The sequence below is a fragment of the Typopeltis vanoorti genome, chromosome 5 (assembly GCF_054136105.1).
Source record: "Typopeltis vanoorti isolate ZY-2024b chromosome 5, IOZ_Tvanoo_1.0, whole genome shotgun sequence".
Classification (NCBI taxonomy): domain Eukaryota; kingdom Metazoa; phylum Arthropoda; class Arachnida; order Uropygi; family Thelyphonidae; genus Typopeltis; species Typopeltis vanoorti.
This window is the reverse complement of record NC_143553.1, coordinates 104,863,241-104,885,950: the sequence shown is the minus strand read 5'-3', so window position 1 is coordinate 104,885,950 and position 22,710 is coordinate 104,863,241. Positions and strand designations below refer to the sequence as shown.

General features: G+C 38.6%; 1 protein-coding gene across 2 annotated transcripts in view; it reads left to right on the top strand.

The window, feature by feature from the left end:
- Mesh1 (Metazoan SpoT homolog-1) overlaps positions 1-12,048 on the top strand; it is a 55,244-nt gene extending 43,196 nt beyond the window's left edge. For both annotated transcript variants that reach the window (XM_090392653.1, XM_090392652.1), the window contains exons 2-3: positions 384-439; positions 11,587-12,048. In XM_090392653.1, the coding sequence (XP_090248779.1) occupies positions 384-439; positions 11,587-11,976 (446 nt within the window). In that variant the 3' untranslated portion in view covers positions 11,977-12,048. The remainder of the gene's footprint in view (positions 1-383; positions 440-11,586) is intronic.
- The last annotated feature ends 10,662 nt before the right edge of the window (positions 12,049-22,710 follow it).

Here is a 22,710-nt window from a genome sequence, read left to right as displayed (position 1 = left end):
AAGAACATAGATAAGAAGCAATTGTTAGATAAAATAAAAATCGTAAATTGGGACACAACATAAATGGCGCAGCCGGTAGGATATAAAGTATGAGAAAGTTAATAGAACAGAATAAGAAGAATAGGTCACAACAGTGGGCATGGATGTTTTTGATTGTCTGTGAAAAAACTAGTGGTGGTGGTCGACGATAGATGGTGTTCATGGAGTTGAGGTCTGTTGGTGGATTGAGTGGTGAAGACAGAGTTGTAGAGCAAGTGCCCTCCCTAGGTGAGTCTTTAGACTCCCTGGAGGTGTCAAATAATAATAATAATAATATGCAGCAAATTTTTAACATAAAAAAAAAACAACCTTGCTAATGTTTGTTTAATGGGTATTTGTTTTAGGTGTAGCAAATATCTTAACAACAGAAGCAAGTATAACAGATGTTACAATAATTCAGGTAAGTATAATTTTAGTCCCTTTGATAGATTATAGATTACAATTTTTAGTTAAATGATTTATAATAATTTCATTATAAACAATATTTCAGTCCTGTACTATCATCAAAATGTATGAAGAAAAGAATAAATGCTTTTAAATAATTATGCAGGCTCATATTTCATACACTGCCATTGCTACATAGTCATACATAAATAATCAGAAACCCTTAGTAACTGAGAGGAAAGGAATAAAAGAAAAATAAACATATGAAATATTGTAAAAATATAAAAATCATTTCTATTTCAATTCAGTTTATTGCCAAAAGCTTCACAGTTTTCCCCTGAAAAATTTTCAAAGTGGAATTTGCCTTTATAGGTTTTCCAGTTTTCTTCCAATGGCCTCTGTGACTGATTTGAATTCTACCTTCCTATATCTATCTCCTTAGATTGGTGCATGGAAATGAAATCTCACTGTTTTTTTGTTATTGTTATCATCATTATTATTATTTTCTTAACATCTGTGGAATCACAGGACTCATCAAGGGAGGTCAACAGTAGTCAGTGCAAAATCTATCATACCACTTCTTAAACTCCACTACTATTTGCATTTTTGTCACCCTCTCAGGCAATGCATTCCATGCTCCTACCACTCTTGATGCAAAAAATTTACTTCTTACCCTTTTATTCACTACTTCCTTTTGTAACTTCCAGGGATGGCCCCTTGTCCTTGTTCTACCATATGAAAAATCTCCTCAGTGTTAATATGATCATAACCTTTCAACAACTTAAATGTCTCAGTAATATTGTTTAGCAGCTTTAATCATTTCTTATATAGGGAAACCTGTGGGGTATCCATAACTATAGAATAACACATATTCCACAGTAAATAACATTTTTTATTATGTAAATGAAATGAAATTAAATGAACTGGGTAGCATGAGTATAGAAAATGAGAGAACCAATGTGCAAGACAAATAAAGACTCAAGCTGGACAGGGGAACATAGTGTGAGAAAGGTTGATTCTCAAAGAGGATGTGAATTCATATGTAGACAAGAAGGGTATGGGATGGCCTGGAATGTAGGAAAAACAGTTGGATTTGAAGAAGGTTCTGGGATGAGTAAGTAGAAAAAGAAATGGCTTGAGGAGGGTATGCAGAAGTCACATCTAATAAGTAATATCAGTGAAACCCTTGAGTTCATTCACCCAAAAATTGTTGGAATAAGTGAGACATGGTTGAATGAGGATGACATCCTGACAGGAATAAAGAGGGAATGGTATGATGTATTTCATAAAAATAGAAAGGGAAAAAAAAGGGAGGTGGAGTGCTATTGATGATAGAAAAAGAGTTATGTCCATATAAGGTGGTGGAAGAAGAGGGAAATAGTGGTAGTGTGTTTGGAATAGAGGTGAATAGAATGAAATACTTGGTTGAATGTTGCTATAGACCCAGTAATGTGGATGTTTGTGACTATGAAATGTATAAGCAAGTTAGCAAGACAAATAGGAAAAGGGTGATCGTTATGGACAATTTTAATTATGGCAATATAGATTGGGATGACGAGATAACAATCAGAAGTAAAGAAAATAAGTTTCTCGAATTTTTGAGGGACAACTACCTCAGACAGTATGTAACAGAGGGCACACAAGGATAGAAGGTCTTGGATTTGATCATGTCATCAAAGGATGTTATTATAAATGAGGTGTCAAATCTTCCTTGAGTTGGTGAGAGTGATCATGAAGTGATTACCTGGGTGGTTGTCAGCCATGTGGTGACTTCTGTGAGGAAAGGGTATATTGTGAAACTACAAGGCTGGTCATTATGAGAAGCTCAGGAGACAGCTTGAAGCTGTAACATAGAATGAGGAGACAGGTGGAATGGAGATCATTGCTGCTTATGTGATATTCAATAACTATCTGCTAGAAGCAATATCTAAATGTATTCCAAGAGTCAGAAGGTAGGTGTGAAATGGATGGATGAAGAGATTAAGCAAACAATACAGAGAATGAAGTCATTATGGAAGCAACATAAGATGAGTGGTGATAATAAGCAATTCCATGAAGAGTACAAAAAACAGGCAAGGAGGATGACTTGGTTGGTAAGGGTAGCAAAAATGCAGTATGAGCAGCAGTTAGTTAATGAAGCCAAAAAAAAAAAAAAAATCCTAGGGAGTTCTTTCGATATGTAACCAGCAAAAAAAAAAAAAAAAAAAAAAAAGAGTATGGTAGGATTACATTGATTGGAGAAAATGGTATAAGGACAACTGCTGCAATGAGCAATTCGTAAAGGTTTTTCATCTTTATGAATATGAAATCATGGAGAGTTTGAGAATAGTGGATGATGAGGAGGAGAGATTAACTGTGAGTGAACAAGAGGTATATTGGGAAATAAGTAAACCTGATTTTAATAAGGTTGTGAAACTTAATGGTACGTTACCACCTATTTTGAAGGAATGTGTGAGGGAGTTGGCATATTTTTTCACATATTTGTTTAACATGAGTCTTACATTGGGTTAAATTCCAAATGAGTGGAAGGAAGCAATATTGTATCTCTTCATAAGGGAGGTGACAGAACTCAAGCATAAAATTATAAGCCAATCTGTCAGGTGTAGTGGTTAAAGTGTTGGAGACACTGATAAGAACTAGGATCCAGAATTGGGTTGACAACAGTGGTATTATCTTTTATGGACAGCACAGATTTGCTAAAAAGAGGCCATGGTTAGTTATTTACCTTACTTATTACAATAAGGTAACATCTGCAGTAAATGCAGAAGATAGATACAAAGTAGTATACTTAGATTTTTCAAAGGCTTTTGATAGATTACCACATGATAAGTTGATAGTCAAACTAGAATAGATTAGGTTGGATATTAGCAGGGGCTGCTCAAGCATAGGCACTGCGGAACTGCAGCACCCCCAATTTTTCTCGATATATAAATATATTAATTAATTTATTTATATTTGCTTGTAATATGACTCCATGGAGATACTCATATAACATAATATTTAATTGTATCATCAACAATCCTGTACAATTCTCTTATTTTGTATAAAAAAATAATAAAAATCCATCTTGTAGCACTTAGGAGAGTCTTTACCACAGTGTTATATTGCTACGCGTGCAAGCATTTCCACGTTATAGTGAGATGCAAGCTATTAGCATAATGCGCCACTGTCTGTCACGCAGGTCCACTGTTGTTTATATGCGCCAGTAGTAGAGTGTTCGTAGTGCTTATCGTGTTTACTCCATCTCTTTAAATAATTGGACATTACAATTAAAGGATTTAATTGTAATGTCCAAAAATTGTAAATCCATTTTAAGGAATGGATTTTATTTTTAAGTAATTTTGAATTATACCAAACTGTATAATTTTATCGATAATAAACAATATTTTTTCATGTTTAATTTTTTTTTAATTTTTACCATAATTTTGATATTTTATCCAAACACATATGCACTGTACTTAGAGTGTGTGTGTATCGAAAGTTGCATCACCCCCCCCCCCCCCCATGATTTCAAGCCACGAGCCACCGTGGCTTGAAATCATGGGGGGGGGATTTGAGATTAGCTGTATGATAGATGTCAGCAAGTTGTGTATGGGGGTGGGGGGGGAGAGCAATATCCTGGAAGAGGAAAGTCACTAGTGGTGTGCCTCTAGGGTCTGTTTTAGGGCCATTGTTGTTTAACCTATGTTAATGATATTGGAGAAGATTTGAATGGGAAAATACTCAGTTGATTATAGTTGTTGCAGATGAAAGGGTCCAAGGGACTCTTTCGAATTGACTAACATTTCTGATCTCTGGAATGTTGAATATGAAGAAAGGTTGAGAAGATACAATTTACATGGTCTTGTGGATAAGAAGAAGATGGGTGATATCATAGAGAGACATACAAGTTGGTAAGAAGTTGATATAGGATTACAAAATCAAAATACAAAATGATGGTACAACATGACAGAATTTCATGCCGGCTGGGGCGTCGCCCAGTTAAACAAGGCCCCCGTTGTTTTCTCCAGGGAACCAAGGCGAACAGCGAAAAGTCAGTTACTGGAACAAATCTGAAAACACACCCCAACTCAATATCACCAGAGTTAAAGATCGGTACTATCAACATAAGAAGCCTGAATGGCAAAGAGATGGAGCTAGCTGAGGAATTAGAAAAGTACCAGATCGACATAATAGGGGTGACTGAAACAAAAAAGACAAAAACTGGTGAAATCTTTCTTAGCAATAAATACAAAATGTTATATTCAGGCAATGACAATCAAGGAAAAGAAGGAGTAGCCATAGTATTCAACACAAAATATGATTCTAATCTTCTTGCATGGCAGGCAGTCTCAAGTAGAGTGATGTGGGCAAATATGAGAATGGGGAACTGGACAATTTGTGATTTATTTGTGCTTATGGTCCCACAGAAGGTTCTACTAAGGTAGAAGTGGAGGAATTTTTTGAGGCTTTGGAGAAAGCAACTGACACAATGAAAAAGGAAAAGTTGGTCCTTGTTGGGGATCTAAATAGCAGAGTAGGAAATGATTGTCACACATAGAAAAATATTTTGGGAAAATTTGGGTAAAAGAGAAGCTAATAATAATGGCAAATACCTGGTGAATTTCTGCTCAGGACATGGACTGGTTATTTCTAACACCGTGTTCCAACATAAAAATGTGCACAAATTCACACGTAGAGAAGAGGCAAGGAATAAGAGAAGTCTTATTGACTATGTTATTGCCGATAGTAATGTTTTCTCCCTATTGCAGGACACCAGAGTGTGTAGAGGATTTGAAATTGGAAGTGATCACTATTTACTCTTGAGCAGGATAAAATTGAATTCCATATTGAAAAGAAGAACATGTAAGAAAGTTTTAAAGTGAATAAAAGTTGAGCAGCTCTGAGATGTGAGCTGTAGACTAGAATACACAAAGATTATTGAAGAAAAAATGAAAGAGTTTGAGAACAGGAACCAAACCTTGGAGATTCAGTGGCAAGCCTTGAAGAAAACATTGATTGATTCAGCCAGAGAGGCATATGGTGAGGTTGTCTGCAAGGATAGAAAAATCAGAACTCCATGGTGGACACAGGAAATTAAAGAGGCAGTGAAGGAAAAGAAGTAAGCATATCAGAAGTTCCTGGGAAATAAGTCAGCTTGTGCTGTTAGAGAATACGGAGACAAATGTAAGAAAACTAAACCCTGTGTAAAACTAGCTAAACAAAAATCAAGGGAAGACTTTGGTAAGAACACAGAAAATAAATATCAAGAGGGGTGGCAAAATATTCTGGAGGTTGTTGAAGAAGCTCAGAAATAGAGGAAAGGGTGCTGTAAAAGGAATTAGAGATGATAATGGTGATATGAAAACTGGAGAAAAAGATATCCTTGAAGTATGGAGTAATTACTTTGAAAAATTGCTAAATGAAACAAGCAGTGATAGCAAAGTGGTAAAAAACACTCAACAGGCATACAGTCAGGAATATATATCCATAGTTGAAGTAGAAAAAATTCCAAGTGATCACTTGGAATGTGGAAATGCAGCAGGAATAGATGATATTAGACCAGAAATGCTCATGTATGGAGGTATAAAAGTCTTACAGTGGCTGCAATGCATAGTTCTGAATGCCTGGACAGAGGGACAAATTCCCGATGATTGGATTAGAGCTCTCATAGTACCCATATACAAAAAGGGAAATAAAACTGAATGTGAGAATTACAGAGGTATTTCTCTACTGAGTGTTCCTGTTAAGATATATGCAAGTATACTTGAGAAAAGGTTGAGAAGAATTGTGGAAGAAAAGCTTGGTGAAGAACAAGCTGGATTCAAGCCAAATAGAGGCTGTTAGAATCAGATCTTCACTTTACGACAAATAGTTGAGTAATCATGGGAATATAACAAAGATCTGTATTTAAGTTTTGTAGATCTGGAAAAGGCATATGACAAGGTGCCAAGAGAGAAGCTATTCAATACACTACAGTTATATGGTGTCAATGGGCATTATATCAAGTAATACTTAGTCTTTATTTGAGTTGTAAGTCAGCAGTTAGAATTGAAGGAAGTACAGGAAGATGGTTTAATGTTAAATCTGGTGTCAGACAAGGATGTTCATGATTCCCACTATTATTTATTATCTATATGGATCACATTATGAAGGAAAGTGGTATTAAACCTGATAGCAAAATTGGAGATGTTAATGTTAGCGTTTTGCTTTATGCGGACAATATTATACTTCTAAATAAATCTGCTACAAGTCTGCAAGATTCCCTGACTAAATTGAATAACTGTTGTAATAGATATGGTATGAAGGTCAGCAATAAGAAGATAAAGACAATGAAAATAGGCAGAATCATTAAAAATGTCAACTGCATTGTGAATGGAGAACCTATTATTATTATTATTACTACCACTCCAAGACTTCATGTAATCAAACACTCAACTGGGAGGTCCGTTTATCACACACAACACAGCTCATCATACTGTGTTTTAAACACATTCAAACTCTATGCAGACATCACATTCTCAGGCAAGGCATTCCAATCATTCACAACTCTGCACGAAAAAAACCTACCTCTCACTCCTCTACTCACACCCTCTTTATACAGTTTCCAGGGATGACCTCTGGTTCTTCCCTGATTTCCCACTATTCTCTGTAAAATTTCTCCAGCACTGATCCTATAACAACCCCTTACCAACGTGTAGGTTTCTATCATATCTCCCCTCTTCCTCCTGTCCACCAGACTCTGCAAATTACATCTTCTCAATCTTTCCTCATACTCGACATTCCAGAGGTCAGAAACTACCTTAGTCAGTCTCCTTTGGACCCTTTCCAATATCTCTTCATCCTTCTGAAAACCTGTTGACCAAATCTGGGCACAATATTCCATGTGTGGCCTAATCAAAGCCACACATGGCTTTGATTAGGCCGCACATCTCCCTACATCTACACGTCAGTGTCCTTCGCATCATTCCCAGAAGCCTTTGTGTTGTCTTCACAATTTTGGCGATGTGTCCCCTAAATTTTAGATCCTTATCCACTATCACCCCCAGATCTCTTATTTCCTCTACCTCCAACAATATATTCTCACCAAGCATAAATTCTGCATCCCATCTTTGTTTTCCAAATTTTAAAACCTTACATTTTGCAACATTGAACTCACATCCCCATTTCCGTGCCCAATCACTCAATCTATTCAAGTGTTCCTCTAATGCCACAACATCTTCACTACACTTCATGGTTTGTCCCAACTTTGCATCATCTGCAAACAACTGAATATCTCCAACCAAATCTTCACCTATATCATTAATATAGAAGTTAAACAGTGATGGACCTAAAACAGACCCCTGAGGCACTTCACTAGTGACTTTCCTTTTTCTGGATATCACTTCCCCATACACAACTTTTTGATACCTATCAGATAGCCAGTCTCCAATCCAATGCACCAATCTAATATCCAACCCCATCTGCTCTAGTTTGACTGTTAACCTATCATGAGGTACTCTAGCAAAAGCCTTTGCGAAATCCAAGTATATTACTGTGTATCCTTTTCCTCTGTCCAAGGGTGCAGTCACTTTATTGCAATAAGTAAGTAGATTACTAAAATATGACCTCCCTTTAGCAAATCCATGCTGTCTATCAAAGATAATACCATTATTATCAACCCAACTCTGGATCCTAGTTCTCACAAGCTTTTCCAACAACTTAACCACAATACCTGACACTGAGATAGGCCTATAGTTTGATGCTTGAGTTTGATCACCTCCTTTATGAAGTGGCACAGTCTTACCCTCCTTCCACACCTTAGGAACTTGACCGAGTGCAAGACTCATATTAAAAAACTATGTCAAGGCAGGTGTCAACTCCCTGGCACATTCTTTCAGAATACGTGGTGATATATTATCAAGTCCCACAGCCTTATTAACATCTAGTTTACTCAACTCCCCCATACACCAATTGCTTACCTACAGTCAGTCTCTCCTCCCCAAAATTATCAACTGCTCTTAATCCCTCCGTGAAGTCACATTCACAAGATTGAAAGATCTTTATGAACTGCTCATTAAGTATCTCCACCACACATTCTGCATCAGCTATCTTTATACCAATTTCTCCAATCAATGTCATCCTTCTATAATTATTCTTTCTTTTGCTGGCTACATATCGAAGGAACTACTTAGGATTCTTTTTGGCTTCATTAGCCAACTGCTGTTCATACCTCTCTTTAGCTACCCTCACTAACCAAGTCACCCTCCTTGCTTGGTCTTTGTAGACTGCATGGAATTGGTTATTTCAACTTCTCTTATGCTGCCTCCACAATGCCCTTTTTCTCTGTATTGTATGCTTAATCTCTTTATTCATCCATCTCACACCCACCTTATTTAACCTTCTCACCCTTGGAATACATTTAGACATTGCATCTACTAAACAGTTTTTGAAAATCCCCCAAGCTGCATTGATCTCTTTTCCAGCTAACTCCTCATTCCATGCTACACCCGCAAGCTGTCTCGTGAGCTCTTCATAATCACTCCCCTTGTAGTTCCACATATACCCTTTTCTTACAGAGGTACTCGCAATGCGGGCAACCACCTAGATAATCACCTCATGGTCACTCTTACCAATTGGTGGATGATTTGACACCTCATTTATAATTACATCCTCTGATGAGATGACCAAATCCAAGACCCTCAATCCTCTTGTGCCCTCTGTTACATACTGTCTGAGGTAGTCATCCCTCAAAAACTCATTTTCTTTACTTCCAGTTGCTATCTCTTCATTCCAGAACTACCTAAGTAGCTGAAAAGTAAAACATTTCAGCTACTTAGGCACGATTTTTAGTGAAGATGGTAAATTAAATATGGAAATAGACAACAGAACCGACATAGCTGGTATGGTAGGAAGTCAATTGAATAAATTCATATGGAATACGAGGGAAATTAGTCGGAACACTAAATTAGCTGCTGGGTCAGAAGTAAAACACTTGACTAGAGACTGCAGATATGAGAGTCCTGAGAAAGATTAGGAGCATGAACAGATAGCATCAATGGCAATATCATATTAAAAACGAGGATATTAGGAAAGAACTTGACATTGTCAGCATCCAGGAATGCGTTAGAGCTAATCTCAGGTGGTATGGTCATTTAAACAGAATGGGCGAGGAAAGATTAGCAAAACAGGTGTTCTCTGCCAGGTTGGCAGGAAAACGACCCAGAGGAAGACCAAGATATAGGTGGATTGATATGGTAAAAAAGTGCCTTAGACAATTGAAATGTAAGATCTGATAATGTTGGAGTCTTGACAAGTAATAGACTGATTTGGATGAAAATTGTAGATAGGAAGTTAGTAATGATGTAAATTTTTCATGTAGTACTATCATATCCTGTACACCCCTTGAGGGTAAATGGTGGGAATTTGATGATGATGATGTTATATGATTAACATTTGAAGAGGTTTTTCATAAATGGTGGGAGACTGGGGGAGAACAACAGATCATCCCAGTCAGCTGTATAAGGCAGATGTGAACAAGGGAGTGAGAAGTAGGTTTTTTGCATGGAGAGTTGTGAAAGATGGGGATGCATTACCTGAGAATGTGATATCTGCAGAGAATTTAAATGTGTTTAAGGCATGATATGATGTGTATGATAAAGGACCTCCTAGATGAGTCTACTCCATGGGGTCTTTGGATAATAATAATATTAAACAGAGAAAAACTTAATTTGAGACATTTAAGGTACTTGCAAACTGTATAGGAATATTCACTCCTTTTGGACTTGCTGTGATTTTGCTTGCTGGAGATTATAGAGTAAAATACTTGATAACAATAAAATACGAGAGCATAAGTCTAATGCAACTTGTTCTAAAGCATTACCTATGACTTGTCCCACAAAATAGCTTTGGTATCAAGCATGTGGCATTTCATGAAGCATTTTATACTTATTTTGCTGTTTAGAAATTTCAAGCTGGTCTTGAATTTGAGAAACTTATACCCAAGTGATGAACTTTGTATTTTCCACATTTCCTAGTGTGACATCAGATAGTTTACTTTTTAGCTTATATGAGATTGAATGTGATAAGATTTGCACTATTGTACTGGTACAGGAAAAATATGCAATATCAAATTGAAAGTTTATTTTTCACTTGGTTAGACTATAATAAATTTAGTTTAATCCTTTATCCAAGTGTGAGCAAACAAAGTTTGCACCTGAAAATATCTTCAGGACTGAGGTATGGTAGTACAACATCAGGCGCAAACTTTGTTTGCTCACACTTGGATAAAGGATTAAACTAAATTTATTATGCAATATTAAGTGGTAAATTAAGATGGAAAATTATCAGTAAGTGAAATAAATATTAATTAGCCTTAAGAACTTAAAAATCTTTCTTAAAAGTAGTAACTTAATCTAAAAAAAAAAAGCAACAACACAAAAACTAAAGTCCTAAATAGAGTCCTAGATAGAAGGTGCCTAATTAGGACTTTAGTCTTTGTGTTATTGCTACAATTTGTTAAACTAGTCCTTTTGTTACACCATGTTGTTGTAGTCTCGCATACTGTGACAAACTGTGTTTTTGTGCTCTGAAGATGCTGGTTATAACACCAGCGAAATATCAGCAATAAGTCAATAAATAATTATTTACTTATAATTCTCTGTTTTGATATATACCATCAAAATTAAACAACATGTACGACAAACATATAAGCCTTTCTACATGTTTAACTCTTCTTCCTTAGTTCCTTAGTGCATGGCTAAATGTTCTTCAAGCACCTAAACATTGTACTAGTAGTGTATAATGCATTTTAACTGCTTTTTATGATTTTGAGTACTGATTTCTTCTCCTACTCTTAATAAATTTTATATGAAGTTCTCATGACAGATTCAATACATAAGCTACATTTCTTATGTTCAGGTGGAGATAAACTAATATAGACACAATGTTGTGTAGAGTATGGTGTTCCCCTGCAATTGAGTCCTTGCATTCCTTGGAAATGTCATGTAATAATAATAATAAAACACACATAAACAGACAGCTTCTTACACTAACAAAAACATATGTAGTATCTGATTATTGTAATCTCTACCAGGACTAAAATTTTCTCAGTATGCTATTTTTTATGTTTTTTTTTTATCATGCTTTTAGCTGTTATCTAACTTTCGATCTTCCTTTTGTATGTTTTTTTCATTTTTGATATAGGTTGCCTTACTGCATGATACAGTTGAGGATACTGATGCTACATTTGATGAAATTGAAGACCATTTTGGACCAACTGTCAGGAATATTGTTGCTGAAGTAACAGATAATAAATCTTTACAATATCAAGAGAGGAAAAAACTTCAGATTGAGAATGCGTCAAAATGTAGCTATGAAGCTAAGTTGGTGAAATTAGCTGATAAATTGTATAATTTACGAGATTTAGAACAACAGATACCTAAAGGATGGTCTGAGAACCGTGTCAAGGAATATTTTGTGTGGGCAGCACAAGTTGTCAAAGGTTTAACTGGTACTAATGATATTCTTGAAAAGAAATTGAATGAACTTTTTCTGAGAAATGGAGTATCTGCTGAACACTCATGCTCCTCTTAGTTTTTCTGATGAAATATGTAATTATATATATTCGACATGAATTATGAATTAAAGGTTCATATGTCTATAAAATTCATGTCTTTTTTAAAGTGCAATATTAGCAATTCTTCTGCAGTTAAAAAAAAAAAAAATCTCACATTTAAATTCATTTGACAGCAAAATGTAATTACATTTTATCATTAAAAATTATCCACTTTGATGAAAGATCATTTAACAAAATACCTCGTTATTCACCAGAAGAACAAACCCAAACAAATAAGAAAACAATTCAGATGAGGAGACTACCATACAACAAATAATACTTTAAAAATAAATACTCCGAAAATATCGACAAGAAGAATGTGTGAAGAAGGAAAGGAAAATGGAACCTGAGGCCATGGAGGAAGATAACACACAGCCACTAAAGAAAGAATTCCACCAATTATTCTACAGGACATAAACAGCTTGTCCATAGTCTCAACAGTTGTTAAAGAACTCTGGCCCATGTGATGTTGATCTTTTATCAACATCACATGGCCAAAAAAAGGCATCACCCATGCACGTGCACACACACAGACTACTGAACCTAGCCATACTTCTTGATAACTTAAATATTCCCTACCACATTTTTGCACTCAACAGTGAGAAAGATGCCACCAAACACGGCCCCTCCCCCAAGACCGCAAACTCCTCAACAAAGTTACCAAGCAAATTCTAAATGCACTCAGACAATATAGGAACAGCTAATAGGAAAGGAAGCTTATAGCCATCAAACAGAAAGACCAGTCTCTCTGGAGGCTCCTCAAAATGCTCCAGAATGACAAAAACTGCTTCCTCCCATATACAAATTACAAGAAATCATGTATATCGAGTCAGACAAAGCAGAAGCACTCGCAGGCAGCTTGGAAAACCAGTGCAAACCAAATTATGAATACACAGATCTAAACTTCATACAGAAAATTCACTGACAGGTTTGCAGAGTGCTGAAGCTGTGTGTGTGTGCACGTCCCCATGCACGTGCACGCACACAGACTATGAACCTAGCCATACTTCTCGACAACTTAAATATTCCCTACTACAATTTTGCACTCAACAGTGAGGAAAAACTTTAAGGTAGCATTAAGCAGAGTCACCAAATCAATCACAACAGAGCAAATGACTATAGACCTCAAAAACCAAGGGCTCAACACTTGGTTAAGATAAGTCAGCAGAATGTACAGATCAGACAAGTGCCACATGCCACTAATCCTAGTGGAGATAAGCAAACCCAAAGAGAGATCTATGACATCAAAGCAGTCTGCTGCCTCCTAGTCAGTCCCAAACCACTCAGAAAGAAAGAATATGCCAGGTGGTGTCACACATGCCAGAAATTTTGGCATATTCAACGATTACAAAACAGAGTTCAGGTGTCTCAAGTGTGACAGTAACTACTCAATAAGTACATGAAGAAACCAGACCATTCCTGCAAAATGTGCATATTGCAGCAGACTGCACCCTGCAAACTACAAAGGATGCAGCCATCACCCAGAAACAGAACAACTGAGAAAAATGCCACACCACTCAACAAATTCTCCATCTGCTAGCAGCCCTCAAATCCCAGCCTACAAAAACCACTCAGCATACACAGCACACTACAAGCCAGGAAGCACAAAGGAATTCAAACGTAGACACCCAAGAGAACATTCAGTCATCATCATTATCAAAGCATCATTGGCCGAAATGTTAACAGACTTCAGCAAATCTAACCCAAAACAAGAAAACCACAAAAAGATTCATAAAGCACACACAAGCTATATTAATGTTCCTCAGCAATGATAAAAACCCAAATCACTACAGTTCTGGAATGCCAATAACCAAACCATTGGCGCACCCAGGGAGGGGGCCAAGGAGCCCTGCCCCCCCCCCCCAAAAAAAAAAAAAAAAAAAAGAAAAAAAAAAGACTAGAAAATTTTCCAAAAATCTTTTCCTAAATAAAATTCTTTTTTTTTTTATGTTGTGTCTTGTCTTCTATTTCTATACTACTTATGAATTAGCAGTCACATGAGGTGGGAATACCCTCTGGCTCTCGGGAATCACGGCCATTTGGAACGCAAGGCGAACGAAGTAGTGCTTGGGCGATACTTCGTTCAAAGAATCGCCAGAGATCACAGATATCATGTACTGGTGATCACTGCAGATGCTCAGTCATAGGTTGTATGAACTACGTAGTGTGTATTCTTAAATCATCTACTCAACTCCCCCCCCCCCTAAGATTACATCATAGTGCTCGTTCCCCCACCCCCAAGATTAAATCATGAGCTCTCGGCCCCCTCCAAGATTACATCCTGAGTGCGCCACTGAACCAAACAAACAAGATCCTGGAATTGCAAAACTTTTCCAACTGCCACTACCCAGACAATCCTCAAAGGAAACTCACCTCCAACCTGTAAACAATGATGTCTCAAACACAACAATGTTGTAGCCCATCAACCACAACCCTAGAAATCACTGCAGTGGAAGTGCAGACTGCATACGCAGGTGCAGCTTACAAAGCATGCGATTCCAAAAAAACAGATCTGCAGAGAATACCCAGCAACAATGGAGCAGTCATCATAGCAGGCAACTTTAGTGCAAAATATCCCTGCTGGGATAGCAGGGCAATAGAAGAACACTAAACAGCTAAGCAATGCTTAACAACACAGTAATGATAGGACAGTCAAACCCAAGCACTATGGGCCCAGGAGATGCGATGTTCTGGATAGCCATCCTACAAAATGTCAAACAACACATCCAGATGCAGACAATCAGAACTAAGTTTAGATCACAATCTCGTCTTACATCAACTCAACCTACAAGAACCCCTCTCCGATCAGCTCAGCTATCAACTGGAAAAAATCCTAGATGCCTCTACAATGCAGTTGGACAAATCCCATCAATTTACAACTCACAGCAAAGACATAGATGAAGCAAATGCCTCAATAAGCAAATAAAAGCAACTATAGCAAAAACCACCATGATGACTTCCAGCACTAAACCAACATAACTTCCTGAAGAGATTATGCAACTCATTCAGGACAAGAATAAAATCCTTAAAAAAGATACCACCAAACACAGTCTCCCCCCCTCCCACCCACTGCAAGACTGCAAACTCCTGAACAAAGTTACCAAGAAAGTTCGAAATGCATTCAAGCAATATAGAAACGACCAATGGGAAAGAAAGCTTATATCCATCAAACAGAAAGACCAATCTCTCTGGAGGTTCCTCAGAATGACAAAAACCGCTTCCTCCCATACACGAATTACAAGAAATCATGTAAACCGAGTCAGACAAAGCAGAAACAGTCACAGACAGCCTGAAAAACCAGTGGAAACCAAACTATGACATACAGATCTAAACTTCATACAGAAAATTCACTGACAGGTTTGCAGAGTGCTCTTCTGTGTGTGTGTGTGTGTGTGTGTGTGTGTGTGTGTGTGTGTGTGTGTGTGTGTGTGTGTGTGTGTGTGTGTGTGTGTGTGTGTGTGCGTGCGCACCCCATGTGCACACACAGAAGAGTGCTCCCAACCTCCAGCAGAAATCACTAACATTATCAAGAATCTCAACAGCAAAAAGCACCAGATCCAGACAGCATAGCAAACAAAGCCCAAACTCCTCCTCTACCAAAGAGCAATCAACCCATGCAGCACCAGTCAGCCACACAGCATGCAGCAACATGCAAAAGACTATAGATTATACAAAATAAATGCCTCTAAATGATATGAGACTCCCAATGGCATGGTACATAAAGAACAAGCATCTCCACCAGGAAACCATTCTTAACATCACCACCTCACTACCTATGCTCCCTAGCAACCAAATTCTTCACAGATGCTACCACATGCAATCCTCTGATACAGCAAGCAACAGACTACAAGCAATCCTACTTACCAAACACCCAGAACCTACCTGTCCTTAAAGGTAAAGCCTAGCTCCTAAACCGAACAGATTAATTTACTATTAATGGGAAGTTCAAAGTAGACATGCTGATCTGTTTCGGCTTGGTTGCAGAAGACCCGGGTATCTTAAAAAAAAAAATCCAGGTTAAATTTGTGTTGTATGCATAGCAGGAGTGGGAAGGGCATTGTGGCACATTCTCCACTGAATGTCTGCATCAGGTTTGATGGCTCTAGTGCAGTGTTTCTCAAAGTGTGGTATGTGTACCCCCCGGGGGGGGGGGGGGGGGGTATGCGAAAGATCTTCGGGGGGGGTATGTGGCAATTTTCGGCTATGCATCATTAACGCATGCAATCATTATATTTCTCAACAAATAGTGCAATTAGAGACAACTGGAATAAAAACGGCACTAATGAATCACATCTCCCCTCCAACAGAAATTGCTGTATAGACTAGCAAAACCATATGTTGCCGGTGCAACATATGGTTTTGCTTGACACCACCCCATCGTGAACTTGTTAAAACTAAGAAATATATAGTGAATGTGTTTCAGATATTATGGAATTCGGCTGAAGAGAATTGGCATTTCAACTCAACTGTTGAAATGCTAATTTGTCTTTGGTTCGTGCGATCTTTTGTTAATACCCACCAATCATATGCACCTTTTCATAGCTGCTCTATGTATCTCAAGTCTTGTAAATTACTAGTAATTTTTGTTTGAAATAATGAGAAAGAAGATGAAGTTATTTGGGTAGATGACTTTGACGATACACACAAGGAAACTGTTCTCGATGCCTAAAGTAGCGATAGCGAGTAGGACAGTGGCGGTCCGTACATAAGCACTGTGACACTGCAGTATCCCCAAGGATAAAATGAAAAATTTAAATTGTGTGTGTTTATAAATAATAACAATGATTACAACATTATCGCATCCTGAGGCCCTTAAAACAACCTTTCATCAACAACAGACAAGATCCTACGCTGATATCAACCCCAAATCATCAAAAACTATGCAAGGCCAGATCAACCCCAAATCTAGCAGCTATCATCAGTGCTTCTCTTACAATAATGTTACAGTATTTTCTAAAGGCAAAACCTTCATTAGACTCCACAAAAAGATTTCTGCATGAATCCCAGTCCATCTTCGTGTATACTAATACCAGGAGCATTAGGAACAAGAAGGAAGAATTTTGGGCTTTGGTTGGCTCTTCCTAGCCACAGGTTATTGGCATTAGTGAGACATGGCTGACAGAGGATGATATAGCTAGTGGGATAGAATGTGAAGGGTATAGTGTGTTTAGGAAGGACAGAGAGAAAAGAATGGGGGAGGAGTGTTATTGATGATAGTCGATGAACTACAGCCAAGGAGATTTGAAATTGAACTGCAGCATTGCCGCACCCAGTTAGGGGATCTGGCTCCCCCCAAAAGAAAAAGGGGAAAAAAAAAAGACTAGAAAATTTTCCAAAAATCTTTTCCTAATGAAATTTATTATTATTATTATTTTTATTTCTGTTGTGTCGTGTCTTCTATTTCTATACTACTGTATTTATGAATTAGCGGTCGCTTAAGGTGGGAATACCCTCTGGCTCTCGGGAAACACGGCTGTTGTGAACGCAAAACAAACAAAGTAGTGCTCGGGAAATACTTTGTTTGCCCGAGCCGGTCCAGAGATCACCGGTGTCATGTTTTGGCGATTACTGCAGATGCTTAGTCATAGGTCGCATGCAATGCGTAGTGTGTATTCTCAAATCGTTTACTCATCTCTGCTCCTCCCCCCCCTCCTCCCCAAGATTAAGTTATGAGTACTCGGCCCCCTCCAAGATTAAATCCTGAGTGCGCCACTGAACTGCAGGATAGTGAAGAGAGCACATTTGAGGCTATTTGGTGTGAGATTGAGGCTAGTGGAATAAAATATACAGTTGGGTGCTGCTATAGACCAGGTGATGGAATAGATGGTGGAGATAGTATGCATAGACAAATAGATGCAATGAGTGGAAGGAGGGTAATTATTATGGGGGATTTTAACTATGGTCACATTGATTGGAAGGAGGAGAGGACACATGGGAGGAAGGAATTGGGTTTTATGCAGTTATTAAGGGATAACTACCTGAGACAGCATGTAATGGAACTCCTACATGCACTCTCGAACCCCTACATGCTCTAGGGGTTCGAGAGTGCTTGACCTAGTAATTGCATCTGAGAATTTGACTGTAATGAATATGACCACTTTACCACCAATTGGTAAGAGTGACCATAAGGTTTTGACCTGGGAGGTGGCCAAATTGTGGAATTTTCAATTAAGAAAGGGTACATATGGAATTACCTGACTGGTAAGTATGATAAGCTTAGGAGATTGCTTGGTTCAGCCCTTGCAGTTTTACATGGCATGTAAAACTGCATGTTGATAGTGCATGAGAAGCGCTAAAGGAGGTAATGGCTGACTGCATACCTAGAGTCTGGATAGTAAATCAAGTAGGGGTTAAATGGATGAATAACACCATTAAGCTTGAGCTGCAAAAACAGAAAGGAGGCCTGCAGGCCCATGAACAGTATAAAGCACAGGCCAGAAAGGTAACGAGTGTGGTAGGAAAAGCAAAAGCAGATTATGAAATGAAATTAGCCATGCAAGCTAAAGAGAATCCCAAACAGTGTTTTCGATATGCTGCAAGTAAAAGAAAAAATGTATACGGCAGAATGATTTTAAGGAATGCCGATGGTAGGGAGGTAACTGAATCAGTTGATATAGTGGAATTACTAAGCGAGCAATTTGCAAGTATATATCATCCAGGTGGTGATATTGCAGGAATGAAGGAACCAATAGCTTATACGGGAATTGAGGTAAATGAAATGGAGATGAATAGTAGATTACAAACCTTAATGTGAATACATCTGTGGGATTGGATGGTATACCAGCTAGGGTCTTACGTGAAGTGGCTAAAGAATTGTCAATGCCCTTGACCATTTTGTTTAATTTGAGTCTCGGGTCTGGGTTAGTCCCGAGGGGGGGGGAGAGGGGGAAATAGTTCCACTGCATAAAGGAGGTTTCAAGACTGCTGTTGGAAATTACCGACCGATCAGCATATCAGGAGTCGTCGTCAAGGTTTTGGAGAAAGTAGTCAAGAGAAAAATACAGGAATGGATAGATGAAAATGGGGAACAGCATGGTTTTGTAAAGGGTAGATCATGCGTCACTAACTTGCTTACGTATTATAACTCAGTGACGGCTGAACTGGATAAAGGTAATGGGTATACAGTGATACTGCTGGACCTTGCTAAGGCCTTTGACAGGATACCACAAGGAATTATAATCAGTAAACTGTAGCATATGGGGATGGATATAGGGTTTGTGAGATGGATAGGAGGGTGGTTGATGGAGAGATATCAGAGAGTAGTTTATTCAGGTAGAGTCCAAAAGATGACCTGTGACTAGTAGTGTGCCATAGGGTTCTGTTCTTGGACCACTACTATTTAATTTGTTCATTAACGATATAGGAAAGGATCTGAGAGGAACTGTTCATTTGTTTGCTGATGATGCAAAGTTAGGTAAAGCAATAGTGAATGCACATGATGTAAAAACTTTGCAGGATGATTTGGATAGTTTGGAGGACTGGGCTAGGGAAAATGGATGTCAATTTAATGTGGCAAAGTGTAAGGTTATGCATTTTGGGGTAAAAAGATTAGCAGTAGTATACCACATTGGTGGAACTGTACTCCAGGAGATTGACGAGGCCAGGGATTTTGGAGTGTTGGTGGATAGGGAGTTGAAGTTTAGGGGGCACATTGCAAAAGTGGCTAAATCAGCTCATCAAATCACTTGGTTACTGAAGAATACTTTGACAAGCAGAGACAAGCAAGTTATTGTTCCTCTCTATCGAGCCTTGATAAGACCCGATCTTGACTACTATGCCCAGATCTGGGCACCAGGGTTTCTTCTTGATTGAGAGGAGGTGGAGAGGATCCAGAGGCGAGTGACCAAGATGATAGCAGGTCTATGGAATGAAGCTTATGAGAATAGGTTGATGATTTGTGGGTTGCAGAAATTGGTTGATAGGCAGAAAAGGGGTGATATGATTGAGACATTCGAATTACTGGAGGGGTTCTATAAGATTAATTCAGGGGATATTTTTCAGAACAGGACTGGCGTTGGGAGGACTAGGGGCCATCCATGGAAACTTGGCAAGAGTGTGGTTAGCAAGGATGTTAGAACTAGGTTTTTTACTTGGAGAGTGGTGAATGAGTGGAATAAGTTGCCAGAGTCTGTTGTGGGTGCCATGATTGTGAATGAGTTTAAGGGAAAGTATGATAGATACTGTGTGGATGTTGAGTAGTTGTTTAGGGTCTCCCTCAAGTCTAAGGACTCCTTGGAGTTGCCTATAATAATAATAATCATAATAATCTTATCTGCACTCTCTAATGAATAGACACAAAATCACCTCACATTCCCTAAAGATAGTCGCATGGAATACAAATGGCCTGAGAAACAAAATGTTGGAGATCCAGGAATTCACCAAAAGACATCACCCTGACATCATCTTGATAAGTGAGATGCATCTGAGACTGGCTGACTGCCCCCAGAATCAGAGTATATGACATATATAGAACTGACAGGTTAGGCTACAGAGGTGGAGGCACGGCCTTTTTTATAAAGAACTACATTAGTCACCACATTGTAAACATCCCAACTACCACCAATCTTGAGGTTACAGGTGTGGAGGTTCTCACAAGCTCAACTGGTAGAATAAAAATCTACACAGCATACAATTCTCCATTAAAATCTTTACTTGCCTTTGGATTTGGATGCCATACTGGGCATCGGAGAGCCTGTCATCATTGCTGGAGACTTGAATGCCAAACACCCTGCGTGGAACAGTCAAACTACCAATAGAAATGGCCATATACTCACCAACTATGCGGGATCAAGCTACGCAGTAGCGGAAAGTCCCACTGAACCTACCCATCACAATACACATGGCACTGATGTCTTAAACATAGTCATACTGCAGAATATGAGACTCCAGCACAGTTTGATGACACGAAATGACCTTTCATCTGACCATAATCCTGTACTGCTACAGCTGGGAAACCAAGAAAAACTGTCCCATCCCCCACACACAAAATGAAAGAAGAATTGAAACAGCTGTTAAGATCTTACCCAACAAATTAATACAGCAGTCACTACAGCGAAAACTGCCCTCAGGCCCAACCACCTACCAGACAACATCATGAACTTAATCAAGGAGAAAAACAAAGCAAGAAAAAGGTTTCATAATACCCGTGCACCACAAGACAAACGAATCCAGAACAGACTAAACTCTGAGGTGAGAGATGCCCTTAAAGCAAATAGAAGTCAACTCTGGGAAAAAAAGATTGACTTCTATCACTCCTGACAATCACTCCATATGGAAACTGATAAGAAACATCAAAAGCAAAACCCTCCCCCCCCCCCTCCAGTCAGATCTGGGTCTTATCCACTCTGATGCAGATAAAGCAGAAGCAATTGCCAAAAAACTTAGACAAGCAGTGTAAACCATCATATGGACATCTATACTTCAATCACATCTACAAGATCTATCGACACATCAGATGTTAATTAAAACCCTCTGAAAGCTGTTCTAAATAAATTACACCCACTTCCCCAGCAGAAATATATGACATAATCAAGAAATTAAAGAACAAGAAGGCTCCTGGTCCAGATGGCATTACCAGCAAAGTAATCAAGTTGCTGCCTCGAATAGCCATTATACACCTAACCAATATAATCAACTCCATCCTCCGTTTCCCTTCCAGCTGGAAAGTGGATATAACTGGCACCAATGCACGGGGACTGTCTTCCTTGACGTAGCCAGTGCATTTGATAAAATCTGGCATTTTGGACTGCTACATAAAATGATCTCAGCTGGAATACCACTGGAAATGGTACAACTAATCAAATCATACCTTTCCGACAGGCATATGCAAATCAAGATCAAAGGCGCAGTATCAGCCCAGAAACGTCTCACGGCTGGAGTACCAAAAGGATCATTACTAGCTCCGATTCTGTTTTCCATATACAGGGTGTTCGGGATAAATTTGACATATTTATAATTAATTATATTTTTCCGTAAGTTACATGTATTAACACACACTTCTCTTCATTTAAAAGTTTGGACCCTTCTTCATTCATATACAAGATGTCAGAAAGGATGGATAGCTGGAACCCACCTGAATCATGGAAGAGAATAACTTGTATCATGATGATTCGTGCCCGCCATCAAAATAAGGATATTACGACTGCTGCCCAATGCTCCCTGAATACAGTAAAAACAATCAGGCATGAACTAGAGACTTGCAATGGTGACTACGAGGATGTAGCAAGAAGAAAGATCCCTAGCAGACGATCTGATTGCGTTCGTACAGCAGAATTCCTCGCAAATCTGCAGGAACAGGTGTTGAAGAACCCTGGCATTGGAATTCGGGCTTTGTTCGTGGAGTTGCTAACTGTAGTCAAGCCCTGGATAACAAGGGTAGCCAATGGTAGGCCGTATGTATGGCAGCAGGATTCGGCCCCTTGCCACACCTCTGGGAAAAGTCAAAAATGGTTGTCTGAAAATTTCTACGACTTCACCAGTCCAAATGTTTGGCCTCCAAACTCCCCAGACCTTAACCCCATGGATTATTTTGTATGGGGCGCAGTTGAAAAAGACACCAATCGCACTTCCAGTAATACAAAAGCCCAGTTAATGGATAAAATTAAAACAGTTTTTGCGGCCCTTCCCAGGGAGACTGTAGCATCAGCTTGTTCGAGGTTCCGAAGCAGAATTGAAGCTGTGATCGATGCTAATGGTGGTTATTTTGAGTAAAT